This window comes from Haliotis asinina, chromosome 7 (genome assembly GCF_037392515.1).
Source record: "Haliotis asinina isolate JCU_RB_2024 chromosome 7, JCU_Hal_asi_v2, whole genome shotgun sequence".
NCBI lineage: Eukaryota > Metazoa > Mollusca > Gastropoda > Lepetellida > Haliotidae > Haliotis > Haliotis asinina.
In genome coordinates, this window is record NC_090286.1 from 43,456,670 (window position 1) to 43,482,664 (window position 25,995).

At 38.3% G+C, this 25,995-nt stretch overlaps 1 protein-coding gene across 3 annotated transcripts; it reads left to right on the top strand.

The window, feature by feature from the left end:
* The first annotated feature begins 2,661 nt into the window (after nucleotides 1-2,661).
* On the top strand, nucleotides 2,662-24,405 carry LOC137290460 (transcription factor atf-2-like). Of its 3 annotated transcripts, none has more exons than XM_067821404.1 (2): nucleotides 2,662-3,158; nucleotides 18,062-24,405. In XM_067821404.1, exon 2 carries the CDS (start codon nucleotides 18,105-18,107, stop codon nucleotides 19,725-19,727), a length of 1,623 nt encoding a protein of 540 aa, XP_067677505.1. In that variant the 5' UTR covers nucleotides 2,662-3,158; nucleotides 18,062-18,104; the 3' UTR covers nucleotides 19,728-24,405. The 3 variants fall into 3 exon arrangements, with proteins under 3 accessions (XP_067677505.1, XP_067677504.1, XP_067677506.1); XM_067821403.1 differs by lacking the exon at nucleotides 2,662-3,158 and adding an exon at nucleotides 3,591-3,706; XM_067821405.1 differs by lacking the exon at nucleotides 2,662-3,158 and adding an exon at nucleotides 3,757-3,850.
* The last annotated feature ends 1,590 nt before the right edge of the window (nucleotides 24,406-25,995 follow it).

Sequence of the window (25,995 nt, forward strand, 5' to 3'; positions counted from 1 at the left end):
TCAGATTCAATACATGTGACGTTTTTAAGGATAAATAACTGTCAATATGATTTATTATCTTCTTCGTCAAATGTTGGTCAAAACCTATTTCAGACATATAATTATTCGTTTTCTGTCACTGTAGTCGGCAGTTCTTCTGTCGTTCAGTGGGGTTATTCGTGTCATCACGAATAAATAATTTGGTGACATAATCATATTCCGTCTATACGATAAAGCAATTAACTTTATCAGCCCAAAACAACTCTTAAAAACAAGAAGTCACGAGACTCAAACACCGATAATGTGCAACATAGCAGTATCTAAAGTGAAAATATATTTTATCGCTCTCACAAGAAATATTTTTCAAAGTACGTTTATTTTGAAAACTTTGAATCAGCACGTTAAGGAAACAGAATTAATCTAAGCTCATGTCAACATTGTTCAAAATATTTAATTCATGTAGTATAGGTATAATTACATATCTCTTTTCTTCAATCATGCAGTAAAAGTAAATGTGCACCACTAACATGTATTGAGAAATGAATACTATTTGTACATTTAGTGATCTTTGTTAAACTGTTAATTACATCATCTGAGAATACATGTATTTATACAGGACAAACATTCATTACGAGGCCTAGGTAATTACGAACAGATTTATGTTGGCAGTAAATAGGTTTAGTTTATTACTGCGAGTCATATTGTTATGGAGTGGCCGTAGTGTAAGCTAGTGGTTCAAGTGTCCGCTTGTTACGCTGAAAACCCGGGTTCGAATCCCCATATAGTTACAGTGTGTGAAGTCCATTATTGGTATCTGCCACTGTGCTGTTGCTGGAATATTGCTAAAAGGTGTATTGCATAAACTGAAATTGATTTTGTCATGTAACAATACATGACTTGCACTTGCATCAGATATAACGTGCTTCCTGGCATCGGTGTCATCACTTGTGGAGATTATCACGCCTATAAGCAAGAAATTAAACAAGCATGCCGGTATGTTTATTATGACTGTCATATTACGTGATCCGATTCGTCAATACTATGGTCGCATTTAGTATCAGATAAGTAAATAATCCCATATCATTATCCAGTGTGGGTAATTTTATCAACACTGTTGCGCAAATGCAAATTCACCTTAGTAATGTGTTCATGGTATGTCATTTCACAGTTCGGTTGAATTTCTCTTAATTGTTTGATCGGGATTCTACATGTCGGTGCGTGAATAATGATGGATACAACTTTATAATGACAACTTCTTGATTATTGCATCGAGTATATGTAACATACAAGAAAATGCCACCATATAGCATTTCATCATGTATTAGCATATTCAATAAATAACAAGTTGCCATCCATACAGTTGTATGCTTCATTTTTGCTTTGTCCTTGTTGTTTAAGCTAGGAAATATTGGGACTAAGAAATAGAGTACTTAATCTGCACGAACAATATAGCGTTTGGACATACAGACTATTATTGTGATTGTTAAACATTAATCTGCAACAAAGATTGTATTTTTATATGATGCAACTTGGAGATTGTTGCAGTGATACTTCACTTGCTGATAGTCATGCTGTAACAAACTTGTCATAGGATATGAAAATCCAAACAGCCGGAGAGAGTAAATATTCTAGAGTAACACACCTTAAAACATCCGGGAGTAACAAGAAGCTGAATGCGTAATGTCGTTGACCTATCTGTCTCCGGCTGTGACAAGTAAACACACTGTTTCCATTCAGGCGCAGTATTCTGACTTATGTATTTAACTGTGATATTTCTTTTAGGTCGATATCCTCCCTCACTCATCCGTATCTGCGGTACGTTACCCATAGTAACAGGCCATTTGCCTCTAAGCCAGTAAACTCAATGAGCTTTAGAGCGTAAACAAAATATGCCCGGATAAGAGAAGTACAGCGCTCGCATGAAATTGGTTTAAAAGGAAATACGACTGAACCAAACATTGAGTCTTCTGGAAGCAGTCGAGCTTTCCACCGCTTGTGAAGCTCTCGTGACTCAACCTCGATCAATGTAGTTGGACACAAGATGGCAGTTCAATGCGGCTGTTTCACGCATGCTCACACGAGTGATGACGTCACGAGGTCAATGGTAAAATCCACCACGACCTCTGTTGACCGAATTGTTACAGTGCTATCGCAACGTGCACTATGTATCTAAGCTGAGAAGAAAAACAAAGAGTCTTGAGACTGGTGTGGGCGTATTTCGCTGATTCTTTTGTCATTTGTGATAGTAGCATGTCACATGGTATATAGTTTCGTCATATATTGAGATATAGAGGAAAAAGTAAATGATTGCATCACCAAAACAATATTTTTTCGAACACATTCACTCTATTATTGTGCATTAACAAAGCCCCAGCAAGTTGACTAAAGTACAACAATACATGCATTTGGTTGAGGTGACAGCTGGCATGCACGTTTCTTTTACAAGATATACATAAATATTTATTTTGTTTTGCATATATATTATCGTTGCAAAACATCTTTGCAAACAAGAGATAATCTTCCATAAAAAAGGCATAAGCTATTGTAAATTATCTGTGCACATCATCACAGTTCTCACCCTACGTAATTTGGTTTCCGTTTATTTAAGTAACTAATCTGTATTACTACATGCCGTATAACAAGCTCTGCAAGGACTAATGATTGATCAGCTACTTGCAAGAGCTGACCCTATTTAGCCCCGGTAACCTTGTTATCACGGCTTCATGTGTAGTATTACTACGAGTTATATAACATGGAACGACCAAGCAAATAATAGCCACCGGTGGCCGAAAGCACCTGGTATTCTGAGGACACGCTCAGGTCAAGGGCTATTTTTACCACAAAGCCCTCACGGATGACCATCTAAGCGTGAGAATCACTGACCACAGCTGCCTTGGACATTACCTAGGGTAATTTGAATACAGTTGCTCTCTGAACAGTCGCGGTGTTGCCACCATACAGCACTTTCAGGTCATGTGAGTTCATGGTACCACGTGACCAGGCTTGAAGTATACCGAGGCCTATATGTGCGGACATGTTACATAACTCACTATTTCCAGCATGACCTCGAGTGGCCGACACAAAATGAAGTCAAAATGATGTAACTGAAGCCCTTGTCGAGGCTCGGTATGCACAAGACAATGTCCATCAGCCGGCACAAGCTTGTGGCACAGATAAACGTGAGTAGAGTTTTTTTCACAGAGATATCCTTTGTGTCCACTGGCACGATCGACCTCCGCGATAGGCTGTGATGACGGCTAATGCCTGTTTCTGACCAAAATCAACCCCAGTTTCATTCGGTATGTTATTCACATAGTCTGTTTAGTCTTTCTAAGCGTTTATTGGATTCAGTATGTGTCTATTGGCTGCGATTGCATGTATTAACCGTAACCCGCTCATGGCCTATTTTTAGTATGGCCGCATATCGGGGTCACACAAGCTTGAGAGCTTGTGATAGACATTAGCGTGCGAGGCTCACGCCAACCAGTGCTGGCAGTAGTGCTTGGACATTGAACATAAAGTGACTGTTGCTGAAGCTTAGTGGACATCTCTTCGTCTTGTTGATGTGATTACACTCAGAAGGCAGCGCTCATGCACTTTTTTGCATAGGTGCAGGGCCACATATTTAGTTTGTTTATCATCGCCCTTACATAAGGCTTGGCTTAGAATTACGCAACCACTCAAGTATGCTGGACTGGGGGTGTCTCCGTCTTACGCAACACCATCGGTAAGTCAGTTAGTGGTACCGTCGCCTTGTGAATGGTTGTTTTCGAGAACGTTGACCAGTTTCCTTACTGAAAATTTTGATTGAAATGCCCGTTTTAAAGCGGAAAAACGCGAAACCACGCAAACTGGTTCCTGCTGATGTGGGGTATGTATACATTATCCTCAGTTGATTCGATTTTGTTTTGTTGATGATTGCACACGTCTTTCCTTTATTTGTATATTTCACTCGTGTTTTTGAACATTTTCTTCATAATCGGTTTTTGGTCTTTAGTTGTTGAACATTTAGACTTATATGGACTCATGTACTATGGATGATATAAAGAGGTATTCGCATATTGCATTTGTAATAACTGATGACATATTTCTCTGAGTTGTTCATATGAACACTTATAAAGATAACGAACCCTAAGAGAAAGAAAACGAAAAAAAAACACGTTACACACAGGTCCAGGGAAATTATTGAAAGGGGTATTTCACGAAGAAGTTGGCTTTGGTTGAAACACCTATTGGTTGCTGTCAGTGGTGCGCTCATGTAACTGCTATGGACCACATGTCGCAATTTTTGCAGACAGGATACGTGATATTTTGACGGACACTAACATAGACTGGATAGTTTCCTTCAATGGTTTATTATATGACCACGTGCAGTCAAGAAACAGACAACCGAGTAGACGTAACTGATGTCATTTACGAATTAACAATTTTTCAGTGCCATTTCTTCTTCAGCGATTTTTATACGAAATTATGCTGTCTGGTAGTATTGTAAAATAAAACTCAAACCCTGCGAAATTTATAATGTAACATGTGATGTTTACTTTCTGTCTACTTCTATAAACATTAGTGATTGTTTCAGCGAATATTGTTTTGGACCAACTTAAACATGTGACCTCGTGCAAAGATAAGACACACTTGTCAAATGTAAGTGATCCTTGTAAAAAACGTGTTGTGACCTATCAATGACCCCGTGTAGCATCAGTCAAGAGGAAATTGATGGAACCCCTTTATCATGGTCAGCTCTCCCGCGTTCGCCTTAACCTGGATCCGAACTTACTCACTTGAAGTCAATGTCCTTCCGAACCTTACAACTGTTATTACTATTCGGCTAATGTCCCGGTTGTGTTGTAGTTCAAGTATATGGCGTTTAAAGTATTGTGCCACATCCAGTGCTACCGCAGTAGTGGCTTGCAAAATGTCATCCTCTCTCATATGAACAATGAGATCGACATGTGAGCTGTTGAAATGTTTTATAAAACATTTTCGTTAGATCGTTGTGAAATGTATAATTATACCCTAAGAAATGATTTTCCAAGTTCAAAGCTCATCACAGGATAGTAATTTCCAGTTTATGTAATACATATGTGCAGTGAACTATAGGAAGCTGCAACCATCATATATGCTTGTCGGATGTTGCCCTGTACTCGTATGACATGGGTCAGTGGAAGAGGACAATGATCTAACATTTAGCAATTTAAATGTGTGCACACGTTTTTCAACTTCATGGTTGGGTGGAACTTCGTTCGCCGTAATTCAGGTAACCTGAAAACACCTATTCAATCTAGCCGTCGAACTTATGCGTGTTATTTAATCGGACGCAGTAAATCTCAAGTTAAACATTAAGGAACATGCCATGACTTGTTGATAGGGCGCTCTCAAATGCAATAACCACGGTTAGCGTGATATGCTGGTCACAACATGAAAGCTGATATTTGCTTATTACGAAAAGGGACATGCAAAGGACACTGGCTATAATAATGATCACGCGCGTTTACCTGTATGTGTTAGTTGAACAATGTGTAACCAGTGTTGTCATACTTGTCCATATAAAGCAAGGTCATGTGTTCTCTGCCAACTTTCAGTTCAGTTTCATATGTAATGTCATAAATGTCATGAATACCATGGACACATCCGTTGTGAACATATGTGAAGTGATTGACTTTGGAATTTCATGAAACATGTGAATTCTGTTTGGATTGTAGGAAACAGACAGTAATAAACTTGTCTATTAATATTCACAACTGAAAGAATGTCGTAATAGAGCACCATTTTCATCCATTGATGATGTTCTTCGTAAGATAAGCAGTCAGTAATAAACATGTCTATTAATATTCACAACTGAAAGAATGTCGTAATAGAGCACCATTGTCATCCATTGATGATGTTGTTCTGAAGACATAAGGGATGTCTCATCATATTCATGTGATGTGTGAATCCCACATGAGAGAAGTTATCTTCATATGCAATCTCTTGTCAATATGCCGTGCGCAGCGAGTAAGGACACAATTATATGAGCAGACTCATATCAGGATCATTGATGCTCTTTATACGTTTGTAACAAGACGTGGGTTCTATGTTATCAAGCGTTCATGGAACTCGGTTTTCTGGTTCACAGTAAGACGACTTTGATAAACTATAACCACGACTGACATGATACCATATTGTGACTTCCACACACAAAAAAAACCCCACTATCATTATTTATTTTTTTAGGTTTCACGTGCATGTAAGCTAGACAATCGCAACACAGACGATAGCTGTTTCATGACGATATGCGTTCACTGTCTAATACATTATTGAGCTTGTCATTTGGCCACCGATGTTTTCGTTGTCATTGTACGTGGTATATATGAATTATAACTGAGTGTAATTTACGGAATCAAACATATAATTCACAGATGACTTTACTCCTACAAATAATGAACGGATGGGGAAATAAATGAGCATGTGATAAATGTCTTTAATACATTACTTCCACGCTCGTGTATCATGAAATATAAGTATCCTACTTTTGTACAACATAATCAATAGCTCAGTATATGTTACACATGTTACATAAAGCATTACCCCTATGAATAAACCATTTCACGCGTGCTAGGTACATTTACAATGTATTTTGATGTGGAAGTAAACGTGTATGTTTAATGAAGCACGTGTTGAAGTTTGAACAGGTAGCCATTGTCTCATAACTCGGGCGCAGGAAGCAAATATATCCAAGAAAGCCCACGCAAGTCTAGAAAAGAAAGCCTAGCCTCAGGGTTTCTTTACATTACCATGCATCTTTTAAACTACGAACTATTTTTTTCTGTAAAATATGTTCATTTCAGAGATTATTTGTTAGTCAAAAGAATGTCACACACTCACAAAACGCGCCATGTCGTGACGTGTGAAGAAAAGTCGAATCACTATCGCCATGGATTCTTGACAGTTATTTGTTAAGTTTATACTTAAATGTCCCAATCACTTCACAAGACGTTGCAGTGGCGGTGCACATGTCCCAGCGTGGCTGATCCATCGTTTTGTCTTTATTATCTTTATTTATGTGGTGTTTACACAACATATTCTTCTGAAACACATGCCTGTCCTAGTCACGAAAACTGGGTACGCTTGATTGAGTGCCGATTGTCTCAGTATTGGTTGAATTATTCAGTTAACAATATCACAAGTCAGTCCGCATAATATCCGATCTCCGCATGTTTGAAATTGTTAAATAGAACCATCCCGAAGCTTTGAACAATTTTTACAGTTTCCTCATTAATATGTATGGTATCATCAGAACGATGGTAAACGACACGGTTACATTATGGCATGAATGCATCTCTTAAGATCAAACATTCCAGTTATTCCAGTGTTAGAATGTGGAATTTTACCCCAAAGTAAGATACATATTATACATTTCGCGAACATTCTACATCTGTCATGAATGCAAACTTTAAAACTAAGGTCCCTACATAAAAAATGTAATGACACTTTTAGATACTAATTCTCATTAATTTATTGTGCATTTTTGCACTGTTTAGTTTCAAGGTCGTCAATGTAGGCTATGGAGACGTTTAAATACGAAGCCATCCGCTCTTGATTTTGGATTAAACTTACATATACGAGAGGCATTGTCATCAATTATCAACACTCTTGTTTTCATTCTATCGTTTCGTATGGGGTAATAAATGAATACTGATCACGTTGAAGTCACAATGTTTTAGTTACAATGTAATGAATACTAAAGTACTCATGAAATAATAATGATAAAAAACTTATGAATCGCCTAGAAATGTACTTAGATATGGACTGTATGTAGTGTTGAGGCAGGTTCACCCAGTGTACTGTTGGTGTGATTTGTACAGTGATGTAATGGTAGGATGGGTCATGATAGAATTATGAGGTACAAAAGAGTATTGGAGTTCAAAGAGTACGTACACTTAGAACCTACCTACCATTTTAATATTACACTGATTGTTCAATACCGATCCCACAACAAGCAGTATATGACCAGATCATTAGGACTACTTGTTGGTGGATAAGCGAAACGTCATGAAGCATTAATTGGGGAATATATCATAAATCAAGTTTTGGTTCTCTATCATGCATGACTGTAAAATAAGCTCAAATAAATAAACCGTCATACACATATTGTCACAGAGTCATGGGGTTCGCAAAAAAAAATCAATAAGTGCCATTTGATTTGCGTTTACTCCCTCTACACGAGTATTGATTACGCCGACAGATCCTCTTATGAGAGCCAAATCCGATGATCAACGTTATCCTTCCAGTACTAGAATGAGTACCTATGGAAACGTTTTTGAGTGTGTTTATTTCACAACTGTATCACCCATTATATTCCTGGTCGTGATGGAATATGTAGATTTAAAAGGTCTTTGAGGTCTTCAGACTTTGTGTAAATAAATATTTCATGTTTTCTTCTTAAAAACAACAACAGTACACAAACAACTGGAAATTACTTAGTGACAAAATACATAAAATATCAGCAGATTTGTGTCTGTAACATACGTATGCGTGCCCTAGTGACCCCGCAGCGTATCAAGTACAGCTAATCTCTCCCACCGTAACGCACGCTGATTTTGTAAAGTAAAGTATTGTATAATTCTTGTTGTGAGTGTTCTTCTTTACATTTCTAAAGAAACGAGGGCTTTCATGCGGAATGAACTGGCTTTTCTGACTGCATCAGTAAATGGAGATGAAGACGTTTTATGTTGCAGAAAATGGTAGAATGAAACCAATACCACATACAAACGAACTAATCATTTAATGTCCTACGCGTTTCAATTGCGTAGAACATAGGTTATGCATGAAGTCCTCATCACTTCATGGCCTCCTAAGCTGTTGACATGCCTACACATGGGGCGAATGCATAATAATGCGTGCTTTCAGGATCGAATCAGTTTGAATATATTATGTATGCTCTTTTCAAAGTTAAATTCAATTCATCTCTTATTCAAGTTCAAACGATTAAAATGGAGGCTTCGATACAGTCGCTGTTTCCATAAGCCACGAGGAATAAGGAACAAAAATGTTTATCGGAGTTGAGTAACCGTTAGTGTATTAATTTCACTGAATGAAATTCACATTGGTGATGGCGGTTCACTGCCTCTTGTCCTCGGATATCGATTTGTGATAACAGGTGTTGTGTAACACTGCATTGACACCACCGAAGCCCACATTTAAACACAACCCAGACCGAACTATATCGACCACAATCTGTTTCCTTCATATGCATGCTTTTGAAAAAAGACTGTCGAGTGCAAGAGAATAGCGTCCCTTTGGCGTACTAAGATCTTACGATCGACGGCGAAGTCGAATCTGATATGATTCCTGGTTTGGACCCTTTGTTTGTCAGCACTATAATGTTCTTGGGAGTGAGTTGGGGTTTGCCCACATTTAGCAATATTCCAGTAGTATCACGACTGGGCACATCAGAAATGGGCTTCACACAGGTCCCAATTCAACGTAAGGGATCGAACCCGCGTGTTCGGTGTGACGAGCGAAAGCTGAAATCACTAGGCTACCCACCGCCCCTCAAGTGCTGGTGTATTTCATCACAGTGGTATAAATATTGAATACTTTGTGTCCCACAAAGATAGCTTAGAAGTAAGATGAATGTAGTTCAGGCTAGCTATTCTCGAAACGTTCGTAGCGCTACGAACTTCATAAGCAGATTCTTAACACATGGGGTACGATCAAAGTTAAGCATTCTTAGGGCTACGAACGCTTCGAGAACAGTTTTTCTTTTCCAGATAGCCGTGGCGTTAACATTGTGAAACAGGTGGGGCGACTATATTCCTCAAAGTGACTTTAACATTAAGACACCCCTGAACACCCCCCTCCCCCAACCTCCTTCTCTCTCATTCCCAAGAGCTGAACACAGTCGTATTTTCGCCGAACGGGCCCACGATCGGTTGTATCACTCTCTTTAAAGAATATCATCGGAACTATAGCTAGTGTAGAATTTGTACCTCTTACGGAAATATTTACTTGGGGAGATATCAACAGTTTCCCTTTTGCGTTGTGAGTATTTTACCATTTAGTTTTTGCGTACTTTTATTATGTTGGATATGAACGAGTGCCACACACAATGCACAGATGTTGTATTTTTCGCCCAGCTGTTACCGAATATTAGCATCATGGAATATTATTGACTTCACCTAATGTCTGAGCGTAGGTACTCAATAATATACCAGGTACCTGGATGTGACAACGCGGGCGGCCATCTTAAACGAATGCATTTTTCAAAGAGATTTTCCAAATTTCAATTATCGATCGGGCGAGAAAATTTTGTTTCCTACAAATACTAAGCTTACAACTCAGAATCATTGTTGCGCTTTAGGTCAGTGTTAGTTTGCAAAACTGAGAACTTAACAAAAAACAAAACCACCATTATTTAGTGCATGGCTATATGTTATAGTTTGCAAAACTAAGAACTTAACAAAAAACAAAGTCACCATTATTTAGTGCATGGCTATATGTTATAGTTTGCAAAACTAAGAACTTAACAAAAAACAAAATCACCATTATTTAGTGCATGGCTATATGTTATAGTTTGCAAAACTAAGAACTTAACAAAAAACAAAATCACCATTATTTAGTGCATGGCTATATGTTATAGTTTGCAAAACTAAGAACTTAACAAAAAACAAAACCACCATTATTTAGTGCATGGCTATATGTTAATAAGTTGGCACTCCGCGTTATTCCAGATAAGTCAATGTACGTACGTGTGTATGGGTGCGCACGTACATTGACATTTACAACTGATTAACATTTACTATGTATGACTGACCAAGCAGCATAGTGATTAGTATCATGGATATCGATCTACGCAGTTTCGATCAACCAAACTTGACCTTACGATGGGGCCAAAGGTTACGAGGTCCATCTGCCTGGTATCTACACAAGATTGCTCAACAAAATACTGTCACTGACAATTTATTGATATTTAACAAATGCTTGTTGACATTAAAACGGGGTTCAAACATTAAATGCTGATATATCACATCCCATTCAGCCCAGGGGCGGTGGGATAGCCTATTGGTTAAAGCGCTCGCAAGACACGTTGAAGACCCGGGTTTGATTCCCCACATGAGCTCAATGTCTGAAGCCCGTTTGTTTTTGTACCCCGCCGTGATATTGCTTTGATATTGCCAAAAGCAGCGTAACACTAAACTCACTCACTCACCATTCAGCCCATGCCCCGTCAGTTATTACAACCAAGTTACAACAACAACAACACTCTAGAATATAAAACTGGTTTTATGTGATGCGTCACGACTGAAACGGTGAAACTTGTGAGGTGAATGAATGACAACAGCTTCGCCATCTAATTGATTACCCACCTGTTACTGTTATTCGATTATTTGCTGAACATTACGGAGAACTTGTAAATTAACCTTCCAGATCTCTGTGTTTAGATCGTGCCATTGATAAATCACCATCATCTCGGTCCACTATATGCGCACATCGATCGATATATGTGTACGGTTTTATTGGGTGTAATAGGTTCTGCAAATGTGTATATTATTTGATAACTGCATATTTGATAATTGTTATAAATTGCTTTATTGTGAACAAATATGCACCCAATAGATGTTGTTGCAAAACAGATATTGAAAGCTATAACCTGATGATGAAACACCTGTGGTAAGATTGTGGGCACAATAGTGAATAATATCATGACAATAATAGTGATATTTGAAAACGCGTGTAGAGGAAAAGGTATCATGTGGGGATCATGAACTTTACCAACCTAACACTGCCAGGGTCATCTGAGTGAGTTAGTTTAGCTTCACGCCGCACTCAGCAATATTCCAGCGATATGGAGGCGGCCTGCAAATAATCGAGTCTAGACCAGACAATCCAGTGATCAACCGCATGAACATCGATCTGCGCAATGTTAGTAAAGATCAATTCTAACCCGGATCTTCAGGGGTCCAGTGTCATCTGAACTCTTTTTGCTGCATTTATTCATTTTTTAAAAATAAGTAATTAATTTCATTCTAATAGTGTTTTAATTAGATATATACTCGTAACCTGGTAACCTATTGTATACGTTGTCTAATTACAGCGTAAAGTGATGAGAATGATTTAAGACACGCCAGAATAAGGCTGACTGGGCGAACGTACGTACATATGATGCCAAACTAACATGGGGCATATATTCATTTGGGAGATATTTTCCATTTAGATGCAGAACGTGATGTCACTGTAAAATCGCCGACTAAACACGTGCTCACACTTGGCATCATCAGGTAGGAGACACTACAATAAATACAACCCTGGAGTGATAATCTTCTATAGGTATATATCATGATCATCCACGATACCTGGACGTGATGTGCTGGCCAAATGACAATGCAAGTTTACTCCGCCAGTAGGTGGCAAGTGTTTCCTTGTTACACAATTAGTATTCTGGAAACATGTACTCTCAGCAACCGAACATTGTGAACACTTCCAAATGTGTGTGATCAGCATCAACATTTGCATATTGGTGACTCATGCCTCTCGTACGTATTATTCCGCTTCGGTGAACTTTCTGTAATATTTTCCTTTAGATATTAATTAAACTAAGACTTGATCAGGCATGATAAGTACTGAGCATGTTTAATGAATATTATTACCGCTTTGTCTGTTGAAGTATTTATATGTGAGAAAATGTGTGTTATTGTTGAAAACGTATTTGTAATTAATATAATTGTAAGTACAAAGCGTTAGTATCACGAACAAACTCGTGCTTCCTGTTGCTTTGGGAAGTACCCAAACTTCTTTAACATATTTAACCCATCCTGTTTCTGATGAAAATTGGAAATTCCAGCTTTAGTAATCGAACCGACAAGGTAATACCTGTTTGCCTCACACGTGAAAAGGGTGAATCATATATATGTTTTCAACCAGTGTTTGGATGAATGCTTGTTACCATGGAAATTGCGTTCGTGTTTTATGAAATTCTCAAACCCAAGTGAATTGCTCTTAGGGCTGTCTTCCTTACTCTCTGTATCGTTTTAAGCAGACATTGCTATTATTGTTGGATAACAGATCGATCCTTGTGTAGATAATTTTGTCTGCTTCCATTGACAATACCGTGTTCAGGCGTGCGTTGTAATGTCTTTGTTGATCCAGGTATGTGCTGTCATCTTATCATTGAACAATTCTTATGCAGATGACAGGTTCATCCGTTTTGTTTTTGCGGCAAATGTGTGCGTGGAATTAGTGTAAAATCTTTTTAATGTTTTCGGTGGTTATTCTTAATGTTAAGAAAGAAATCAATCATTAACATTAAGATTTCTTTATCCGTCATTTATCCTTTATACGTGCATCAGCTTCCGACCAAATTGAAACAAAATTAAATTATTGTCATATGGTGTCTTAAAGTCCACTCTTCATTAACCTTCACATTCCATAATGCTAAGTTTTGCTAACGCGATTATTATTTGTTATTGTTATCGTTATTTAATATCACATGTTCCATATCATGGCAAATGGTATGTGATGTCATGTTTTGAAATCTAAAAGTGCAGTATCACAGGTTGAATTTGTTCAAGGTGAGCTAAAGGACAAGATCATGGAGCATCAAACTTAAGCTCTTGTGTCTGAATATTTGTCCTCAAAATATCCCTCCTTGAAAGAAGAAAGATAAAAACTCACGACGAATATTTATATTTACGTTAAGACAATGTTCAGCATGAAAAGTGGATGTATGGTATAGGTATATCGAGGATATCATGAGTAAAGAAGTTGGTTCATAAAATTAAGACAAATCATGCTTGGTGGAAACCTGTAGAGAAAATGTTTTTAACAGGATAAAATGTACATGACAGGCGTGTACAATGTCAGTCTGAATGACAAATGAGACATTAACGTATTATTAAATACAAACTACGTTCCTGGTTAAAAGGAAGTGCTTATGTTACAAAATATAATGGGAGAAATAGAGAAAAACCCTCACAATAAGCACTCCCAATCATATGGTCTTGCGATCAGGTGTTATGTATGACCGTATTGGCTACTGTTGGATGGGGCAGATTATTGAGGAACATTTAATCGGTCAGACCCCGAAAATAATCGCCATTCATATCCGAACAAGAAGCAGGCGATTTCACACAACGCTGAACTAAGCCTAACGTTAACAATCTCCTAAGTATCATTACATTTTGGCACTGGTAGTTATGATGCTTTGAGAAGCCCGAGAATGTGTTGGAATAACATCAGCTGAATTAGTGTCAAACTGAAATTGAGAGGTTATGTGCATGCTATGTCATCTTTCATAGTCGCTTGTAATGAACATATCAACCAATAAAGTACAATTTGGTTCCTGCATTAAGACACCCGATTGTGAAATGACGACTGGTTATTTCTAATGCACCAAACTGTCACCGGGCGCTGATGGTGGTTCAATAACGGCCATGCAGTTGATGCATGGCATAATTAATACCGTTTTCTGTGAACATGCAGCAAGGTAGGCGTGTGTTAGTATTTATGTATTACTCATGATTAAACAATTCTTTAACGTTAGCCTCTTTGAGGTAGCTTAGTGGTTCATCACGTTGAAGTCCTGGGATCAATTCCCAACTATGGGTATAATGTGTGAAGAAACTTTCTGGTGCCCGAACCATGGTATTTGTGAAATATTGCCAAATAAACGTAAAACTTCACTTAATGTTAATTTGTATGTCGATGCAGACCCGTAAACCTAGTGGTGCTGTAACCATTGTTTGGAAATTATTGACTTATACAGGTGTACAGCCCACTGATAAGGCGTGAAGCTATAGATCTGGTAGATCTACCCTGCAGATATACCTCTTTGGGAAAATTTGTGTAAACAACCTTTACGTAAGACGAAATCTCTGAATTGTTTATGATGTTGAAGCTTTGAAAAGTTCAAGTCTCAGCTTTTTGTGGTCTGTTGTTATTCATTGTTGAATATCTCATCCAAGGCAAGTACACACTACTCACTGAGGGGCATTCACACGTATTTGGCATGTGAAATGCAGGCCAGATGGGGTTGTAAACAAGTTGTTGATATGCGCATATCCTAGTTTCCGGTGCTATGTCGTAAACATAACAACTTAGGATACTATTTACGTTATTGAATAAATGACGCAATGTCACACCTGCTTCAAGATGGGCGCGGATAATAATGTACATAATCATTATACGCCAAATCCACACACTAAAGCATAATCAGTAGTATTATTACATGGTCGATAGATCAACTTATATTCGGTTTTCATTCTCAACTTAATAAGGAGTATTCCATTCAGTCTGACTAACGAACAAGATAGTTACTAGTCATATCTCATCTTCACGGGCAGCCAGTCTGTATTGGGTGAACTAAAGTTATTTCGGACAAATTGCTCAGTGTAGGAGTGTTCCAAACCCTACTGATCAAAACACCGCACGGTTTCACCTGATTCATGACATGCTCGCTGCATCACGTTCATCCTCGTTGATCCAAGTGTATTCTCGAATCTGGTCCATGTGGTTACCACAAGATAGATCTCCATTCAAATCAGCTCTGTCTTGCATTATATTCCATGCACAGTGTCCACGCATGTCAGGCGATATATATATATATATATATATATATATATATATATATATATATATATATATATATATATATATATATATATATATATATATATATATATATATATATATATATATATATATATGTCAGTGTTATCGCTTAATACATTACTTCTTCGATTTGTTTGAAACTATATGTTTGATTCGAGAAAAAATGTCTATTTCTGTGGTATGTTTGTTGGTCAGTATTGCTTTTTGATTGACATCTAGAAGTTGAGAAGATGAAAAATGAGGGCAATGCTTTTGGATATACACCTTCTTTATTCTGTGTACGCGGCGTTTCTACATAGCTCCTAATGTCGTTGTCAAGCACCGGAATCTATGTCGAAACGTCGCCTATGCTGAAAACATGAAGTTGCATATGCATTAAAAAGATCTCATTCTCTATTGGTCTGTCTTCCTGACCCTAGATACTGAATAGAAAGGTCTGGAATAATTTGGCAAGACCAGTTATTTTAACCCCAGAAATAAAGCACTGTTCTGGACTTCACGTAGGCTTGTTTTGTTGATAAACATATTGTTTTATTTTTATATATAACTATGTCTTATTTTCATGTATAACTATACTTTATTTTTGTATACACGATCCAACCACAGTGTCTCGAGCTCGCTTGAGACGAGTTCCCGGTTGTGTGCAACTAATCTCTCGATCCCAGGGAAACTTGTAATTTATTTTTACGCCTTCCCAAAGTCATATTTAATGATCCACAAATCTGCAAATTTATTGAAGCTGAATATACCATGTTGATAAGACGTTTTTATATATAGACACTGCCAAAATATCCACAGCGGAATGGAATTATGTAATGGTGAATTACTCAGTATCGTCCCATACGGGGACTTGATATGTTGCCAAGTACTTCGCAACGCTTACCCTCTGTGACATAAAAACCCAGAACAGGTCGCCGTGACCGCTTTTGACGTAAACAGTTTGAGTCACAGCGCATAAGAGCGGGGTCAAAATGAGGGGGAAAAGCCTAAACTGACATTTATACCAGTTAGTCTTCAGACCTTTCTCATATTGCTGCTTGCATAGTAATTACATTTTGAGGGTTTTTACTATCACCGCGAAGCGTCAGCTTTTGGTTCCTGGCATTTTAATGAGCTTACGGGGGCCTTCTTCATGCACTTTTTTTTGACCGGTGGAGGCCCTCAGTGTGGCATTATGGAACGGAGTAACAGCAGGATGTCCTTCACCTTGGTAGCTCTGCTAGGTCGATCGATGGTAGTGTGAGATAGCCGCGCTGCCCAGCGAGCAAGGAAACAGGGAATAGAATTTGAAGAACAATAACAAACGTCAGTTAGGGATCGCTGCTCTGATCACTAGTGGTTTGATGTAAATGGTTTCAGTAGTTCTAAAGCTTTTTGACATAGGCTTACATTATTTACACACCTTCAGGTGAATCAACGGATAGTCGTATGGAAAGAAAGCCATTGGTATTGTGAGTAAGTGCAAATTGTGCTCCTATCAATTCCTATGTAGTTCCGAGTCCGTATCAATTTATGTAACTACAGTGACGAAACATCGTTATATAAACACCCAGTTAACTCTGCAGGTGTATTTTCTGGATGTTGAAATGGCGTTTCAATGCGGTGGTGTTGAACAGCCAAACTGGTCCAAGTTTCATTTCAGTGTCATCATCAAGAAAACGGAGAACACATGAAATCAAATCACTATCATCTTTGTGCACTGGGGTTTTAATGAAAAGACTTAATTTACATTTTTAGAATGGGTGAGTGTAACGGGGCTTTGAAAAGCAACCTATTTAAAAATATAGCATTTTAACAACAAGAGCAGTTGTCTGAATTTTGAAAGGTAGAATATAGGCTTATTTTGATATGCCGAGCTCCCCACAGTCGCTACCCAACACGCACACAGCAGGCGAATAATAGGTATGTTTGCGCGTGGTATTTTAAGGATTATATGTGTGAAAATCACAATAACAATCTGATATACCGATTTTTGGCAACATCTGTTGAAGTTCGCTTTATGCTATATTTCTTTTTGCATAGCATCATATTGCAGTGGCACATTGACGGTGTCTCTGCCCGCCGCAGTCAACATTCATTCAACACTTTTTATTTTATTGTAAGTGAAACAAATGGCTCCATTTTATTAGAAGTGGAATATATGGCTCTGAGAAACAAAAGACAATTATATCGTTGTAAGAACCATGCAGTGGGCGTCCCATATTCTTTGACCGCATTCATTCTTTCACTGACTCTGTCATCTTATTTGTTTAGAAGAAAAGAATCACAAAGTCCCCACAAAACCACCTCGCTCCTCAATTCCCCCACCCCCAGAGAAGGATCGCCCCTCTATTAAACCCCTCCCCCACATACCCACACGTATTATGCCTTCACTATCGTTTGGGAGGGTCTGTATATGTCGAATGCCAAATATATACTCTGGTTAATGATGTATGCGTTCATATTTTTCCTCTGTAGAATTATTTCTTAACGAGGCATTTTTCATTTTTTTCAGGTTTGGGCCTTTTCGTGAAAGAAAGCTGGTTGAACTGGGGTTGATGATGTACACGGAGGGTGGAGTCCGTGACAAGCAGCCAAGAATGTCTACCTCACCTTCAGAACAAGATTTCAGTGGTAATAACACGAATGCGGACGACACGGCTACCTCACAATACAACGGTCAAAGTTTACCTCATATGTCAAGCATGCGCCATAACGATTTCCCAAACAGGACTGAAGATTACATGTCGAGTTCACCTGGGAGCCCTAACACAGACAAATCCTATATACCTTCAAGGAAACAGAGAGAGTTCATTCCAGAAAGTAGAAAAGACAATTGCTATTGGGAGAAACGTCGGAAAAACAACGAGGCTGCTCGCCGGTCTCGAGAGAAACGCCGTTTGCACGATTTTGCACTGGAGAACAAGATTTGTGACCTCAATGATGAGAACCGTTTACTCAGGAAGGAACTGATTGCAGTAAAAAAGAAGTTCGGAGTTCCACTGGACAAATGTTTTACCCTCTCGGATGACGAACAATCCGATACCTCGGCAACGTCTGCTCCACAACCAGGAATGGTTCCTCTTGCACGACCAGGAGAAAATGTGACAACAAAACCTCATGCTCCCCACCCCGACGCTCTGAGTCAAGCAACCATATATACCTCGCCCCCGCCTTTGCTTGCAGTGGCTGGTGCAGTTCCCATGTCTGTTCCTGTACAGGGCATACCATACACAAATGGTGCAGCGTTCCCTTACTACCTCATGTCATCGTCTGAAGCTCACAGTAGAATGAATCATGAAATGAACCCGTATAGAGCTAGGTCAGATGAACGAATGAATTCCGAGCCTCAAGATCCTGTCCCAGCATCGACAGTAGCATCGCGATCAGCTTCTCTGTATCACCAGGTTGCTGTGAAGAAGGAGCCCGGGGAAGAAAGAGACAGGCCCATGAATGCCTGTATAGGCGGTCCATCTGCCACTGCTCCTCCACATTCTCCAGAGATGCCGATTAGAGGGGAATATCAACATCATTTGCATGATCAGGATTCTCAGGCTGATGCATGGATGGACTCCAACAGCAACAGCTACACAAGTGATGATGCCATAGACGAACCTCTCCAACTCACAGTTAACACGACTGGCAAAGATATGATGTTACCCAACCGCATGCATTACTCTGCTGATTCCAGAAGCCCCCCGACAACATTACCTTTAAAGCTTAGACACAAAGAATTCTATACGCCATCTAGCAATTCTTCACCATATTCCACGCATCCGTACATGGATGGCCTCGCTCAACTTTCGGAAATAGCTCTGGCTCAAGCAAACCCGCTACCTCTTGTTAAGAAAGCTCGCGACTACAGCTCTAGAATATCACGAAGAACATCGGTTTCCGGAGACGTCGATCCGAAAATGCTTGATCCAAAATATCTGGAGAGAAGACGCCGCAACAACGAAGCTGCACGAAAATGTCGTGAAAACCGAAAGGCTCTAACAAGACTTCGTGAAGCCAAATCAGATTACCTCGAAGGAGAAAACAACAAGCTCAGGGATGAAATGGAAGGATTGACAGAAGAAGTGAAACAGCTCAGGGATCTTATTGAAAAGAAACAGGTGGAACAGGAAATTAAACAACAACAACACCCAACTGATCCACCGGACACTTCATCAAATTCTTAAATAACTTATATTTCATCAACATTGAGTATTTCTTGCGCTTCAAGATCGTTGTGACAGTTCTACCCGAGCACCACGAGCCGTTGTAACCGGCAACTCTTGTATGCACGCCGTTTCTGGTATGTGAACGTGTCTGTGTATTTTGAACTTGGACATGACTTACATTCTGTTCCATAGAAAGCAGAAGGCACCAGTTGCGAACTTCAAATTCCGTTTGGAAGTACCTGTCAATTCAGCTGTGCTCAGGAGCTGAAAATATCCCTGTCTTCACTCCCAGGGCCGTTATGCTCAACTTCAGTGACATTGTTATGAACTGCGAAGCTGTGAAGAAGCTTGTGAACTTATGGTGTCCTCTGTTCCTGAAAACAGGGCTCCACAAATCAGGTCCCCGATTTCTCAGGAAAAAGTGTTACATCTACATTGTACTTTGTAGTGTATTCACCTGCATGTTGCACTGCGATAATAACGGTATTTGATGAAGGGGTAATCCAAATGTTGACTGACATTATGTTGGACTAAATCAGGTTATTAGAAATATATTTATCGATAGTAATAGTTTTCACATGACTGCATTATTGGTGGGTTGGATCACTGGATTCTTTAACATCTTTTCTGTATTTGTTCTAGGAAAGTAGTCACTTGAAACAATACATTATGTATTGCCCCTTCATCGTTGAGTGTGTCTTGGCAAATATGTCCATGGGATATGGCAACTGGTAATGCACAAATATATACATAGACGTTTATGTTCATATGCCATAATTAATCATATTCAGGTAGATGGTTCATCGCCAAAATAACCATTTGAAATCGTTGTTTAAGGTTGTCGATTTATATGTAATTAATCAGGTAATGGTCCTGCCATGGCGGTTATTTATTGATCAAAGACGAACCCTCCCAAGTGGTACTATACAATATCAACATTGGATTCATAATGAAAAAGACATTATATAATTTGTGTTACGGACAGAAAAATATCTGTGAACAGAAAACAACACACGGGATTAATCTCAAGACCTCTCAGATGAAAGCATTTTAAAACTTATTTTGCTACCTCTTTCACAGCAGGCATTCTTTACCAAACACGGGTGGCGTCTGTGCAACAATTACATAGACCTTTGTACAATATTTCTCGCGTATGGATAACTCAGGTTTCATATCTGTATCGTGTGTCATGTTTTGACCAATCCACAACCATGGGTTATTTTTGTTTCCTGTTTGATGTAACTTGTGTTTATCGGATAGTCTGATAATGATGGGGCAATTATATGTGTATCGAATGCATCACGTTTTCTGTGGAAGGTTTAGTCGTTGGGCATGAATGTGAGGCGTCAGTACACAGGGAGCATACTTCAGCATATTTAATAATCTACTAGTGACATTTGTTTCATCTTAGAAACAAACCAACAAAGGAATAATGTTTCAGTTTCAGTGAAACTTGAAAAATATGTTCATTCCCATCCCCAAGATTCAAAAGTATGCAGGGCTAGCCCAGATGAACATTTTGTTTTGTTTTAAAGATACTTTCATATGTTGTTATTGTTTTCATATTAAAAACTACCTCATTTAATATACGGAACTGTTTGCGGTTGTACTGGGCATGCCTGATGGACAGCCTATGGTCAATGCCAACCAAAAACACCTGTTCTGGTTCAGATTATTGTTCTGCAGCTGCAGCGGCAACAGCAGTAGCAAATATCGGGGATGATCTCTCAAGTTGTCAGTAGTTTAAGGCATCTTTCATAATTAGTGAGATGCTGTTAATAGTTGCGATTGTGTCATAAATATGTGTTCCTATGAACACAATGATGTCCCGGATAGATATAGATATACCTTATATCAACGGACATTAAATCAGTCCACAATTGCGTAACATCATATGTGAGGTAGTATTTGGTAAAGTGTCTGAAGGTAACGATTAAAGAAGAGTTGTAATGGAAACTTTTTTTCTAAATCACAGTATGTGGAACTAGCTGTTCTCATTTCAGTTTCATCATAAATGAAACTTACAATCATATTATTTACGAAAGATAAACCATTGTCTATCCGATCAATATGTATGTACAATGTTAGTTTTGCACTAATATATAGTAAGATTCTTCAAGTATGATCCCAGGTATCCCACGTAGTTATTAAGTGTTAACAAGCTGAAATATTGATTTCTCAACATCTCCCTTGCGTATTTCATAGCCCAAAACATATTTGTGTTTCAAGTGCTTCTTCACTGTATGTTTTTCACTGTTCAGGTCGGATATTCATGGTTCTCAGTCGCTGTCAGTTCCAAGGACTGTATTCTTACTTATCACGATCTGGACATTTCAAAACATATTGACTCAAACAAACATTTGAAATAAAGCGGTGTCATGCCATGCTGAACATAGAGTGGCTGAGAGCCAAGGAAGGCCAATTTGTACATAGCAAGCACAATATCCCTCTTAATTATGTTTTACCTCTTACTTAGTCCAGTAGGAAGGACTCCTGGCAACTGTGGTGCAAGTTTATACATAGTTATGCCCTCTTAAAGCAAATGTTTTTTTGTTTTTTTTTGTAATGTCTCCTTTTACAGATATTGTTGAATTTGATATTTAAGAAAGCTTGTTTTATATACATTCACTACCCATGCTTAAATATTAGTCTGATTTTATTCCCTTCGACCGTTATTTTGAGGAGACAGCTCTGTTTGTTTTCTCTCAAATAAGCAAATAAGGAAACAGGATTGTATGCTATCCAGAACATTTATTCAGCTTCCATATCAGTGCATTAGATAATTCCTGACCAGGAAAGTGGTATCACATTTTGTTCAAGATATTTGGTTCCTGTTAATTTGAATTGTGTGTTCCGTTTAACAATAGACGTTTTTTCTCTGTTTTCCGGTATACACGTACATGGTTTGGGTATGTCCACATACATGCCTTTATATGAGCGACTCAATACTAGATGCCTTGTGGGTTTCAATGTGCCGTTTTTGATGTGGTAGACGACCTCAAATCAGGTTTTGTTCTTTTTAGCATATACATACGTTCCATCTGTAATGTTTTGGGTTCTCATTGCCTTACTTTGCATTTTAAGTGCTGTTTCGTTTTTACTCTGGTGCCATAGATCGTGTCATCTCTTAGTGCCTGGATGGGAGCGTGCATCGTCCTCCTAGTTTAAATTCAAAGTGTCATATTATTTTCTTCCATATGATGTCTTAATTAGTGAGATTTATCATTGTCTACCATGATTGGAAATGTATGGTAGTGATATAATGTGGATGTTACCATCATGTTGCGTGTGGTATGTATCGATTGCGGTTTCTATTTTACAAATTTATCGTTTCCATTTTAGAAAGTGCTATATACGTAAACATTCGTTCGAATTATGATATGGAATTGTGGTCATGCATTCTTCTGGATTATTGTGAGTGAAAATACATTGTTTCAGGACATTTTGCTCCGTGACTATAAAGGTTGTTAAAGTAACTATTTCCTGATGGATTTTTGTCAATTGATTGTTAAGTAAATGGTAATAGTTCTGTATTTGTGAAACATACTGATTGTTAATGTTCTTAGCTTAGCTATAGTGCTGCTCGGGTGTTCGTTTTACAAAAGCTCTAAACTAATTCTGTTATATTTCATAAATATACCACAAATAATATCATGTTTTAATTGCCATCTCTGTTTTTGTTCATTCCTATTTGACAAAATCAGTCATGGAATTCTTACAATACAAATGCTGGACAAGTACTACGACAATGTATGATAGAAACTGTAGCTTCTCATGGTCGTAATATATCAATCAGCTTTGAAAAACTTGCTTGCATAGTTGTAGTGTTTCGTCATATAATTGATCACATGTGTTTGCCTAATTTACAATCATATTTCATATGCATGTATGTCGTGGTTTGTGTAATTAGCTTCAGCTAGACGTGTGTGAATTATTACATCTCCAGTAGATTGTAGTTTCTGTATTGATTGTTTATTTCTTTAATGTCAAAGTAGAGTAAATATGTATAATCATCTACAAAACGGGTTCATATATGAATAAGACGTGCTCTCTGTTCAGAATTTGCCATATTTTGATAGGTATATTACATGGATTCACAGAAGAGGTGGATTTTCCTATAAGGAAATCGAGTGGAAAAATTCTGGAATCATACAACGTTTCAGGTTGCCGCCTATTTCCAACTGTTTTCATTTCATTGGAAATTCATATTTTCATGCTGTGTTATCAATATTATATATTTGTGAGACGGGTAATCTTGCTATTAACTAAAATATTTGTTAAATATTGATATTATTGACATTGTGTAACACAAATCACCTCATTGGTTTGTTTCTGCAAATCGGTCTAATTTATTAAAGAAGAATGATTTCATTCCAAAGTTAGCGAACAACGTTATCTTGGACATTTTAAAAAAGTAGTGTTGGTGACCAGCTGATGTCAGGGATGACCTTTCACAGCAGTGTACCAATTATGTTAGATAATTCCTACCTTTATGTTTGTATATAACTTTACCTTTATGTAGGTAGTCCAAAAATGTAAGTTTATCCTGGTGTGTATTGAGCACATGGGGTTTGCCTGTCTAAGCCCCTCCCTTTCAGGGAGCTATGTCTTCTATCTACCTCGAGTACAAATACACTTCACATGCGTTTACCCATCTCATCATTTGGTCGCGCAAATAAAATATTTTTGTCGTCCACGTATCTGCTCTGTTGTCATTTCTAGAGCAAGTGAGTGAATGGGTTAAAATTTTAAGCCATACCGGCAGTATTTCAATCATATTGTGACTTTGAAAGTTGTAAATGTATAAATGTAAACACGAAATAGAAAACAAACACATATACTGAACAAAAAAAAGAAATGCAAATCTGGAAGAACTGAAATCGCTTCAAAGTTCGCCTTCATGTTTATGTCTTCCATAATAATCTAAAAACTTGACCAAAAAAGTAAACAGTTGAGTTTCTTTTGTTGTTCAGTATATTTACCTACACGTGAAGGACAGGACAATAACCGGTCTATCACAGATTTATACTTAAAAATAGCATATAACCGCAAAACACTAATTCTCAGTTCAACATTATAATATGCAAATGCATTTTACACATAGTTGTGGAACTGAGGTAACACATGAACACGGAGACGAAGCTGAGGTGTTTTAATATCAAGATGTTGCCATTTATGTTCCCTTCACCGGTGTGTACATTGCGGAAACCACAAGCTATCAAATTGAATGATTGCTTACGTGGTATTGCAAATATCGTAAATTGACGGCTGTAGGCGTGAAATGACGCCACCGCTGAGCGAATATGGTGGAGGAAGGACAACAGCCTGGTTTGACAGCAGCGTAAAGCTAACGTCCTACGCTGAGCGACAGATGTACCTGTGGTTATGAAACCCTACTCATATTTCTCATAACTGTGTACACATATAATTCATTGGGAATCAACACCCACTTTTACGTCGCGGTTGTTTTGTCATGGACGTACATATGGGGTAGCGTTGGCAGGGGTGGACGTACAATTTTGTTGCCAATTCCCACAGTTGCTGCCGTCTCACGTTTTTAAGACTTATTCAGTAGAGTCGGACAGACCATAAAGAGAATCGTCAGTGTATATTTTAGACATTAATATTATAGCGGAGCAAAACCAAAGCTTTTTGTTTGCATTATGGATAGTCTTCCATTTGAAATGTACACTGCGATGAGTAATATTGATTCTGAAGCTACAACCACATGTACTTATTATTACTTGTAACAGATTCGCCACACTGACCGTGTGGGTCGAGTGAGTGAGTGAAATGTAAACATCCTTTCTTTCACATATTTACAAGGACATTATGCATAAAGCACATAACAAAGGGGCGATGGCATGAGCGTCTATTAGGGTTGTGGTAGTGGTTGTGAACGCGTCTGTCCAATAAAAATACATCGAGGAGCTGAAACATAAGACGTCTCCAATAGCAAAGAACTCAAGACGGTACTGTTTTACCAGGCTAATTATTTTATCAAGTGTATATTCCATTCTATGAAGATGTTTTGAGTAGAGGAAGGCATATATTTGTCCCAACGGGTTTGTCAGAACTGTGACAAATACTATTGGTATGTGAATGTCCATTTTCCCAGAAACACGATTAGGGAAATACATGACACTGTGCGGTTTACTTCTCCGGGTATATTACTAATAGGTTATCGTTTATTCGGACAAGGTCTCACAAAGAAGTGCTCAAAGGAACCGATTTGCAGAGTTGCATCCCGCTAGTGTATCTGTTGGTTACACTACACTTAATCAGA

Excerpts from the sequence above, each read along its gene's own strand:
- LOC137290460 (XM_067821405.1), top strand. The coding sequence starts at position 3,792 with ATGCCCGTTTTAAAGCGGAAAAACGCGAAACCACGCAAACTGGTTCCT. Across the intron at positions 3,851-18,061 it reads CTGGTTCCTGCTGATGTGGG|GTTTGGGCCTTTTCGTGAAA; the intron begins GTATGTATACAT and ends CATTTTTTTCAG.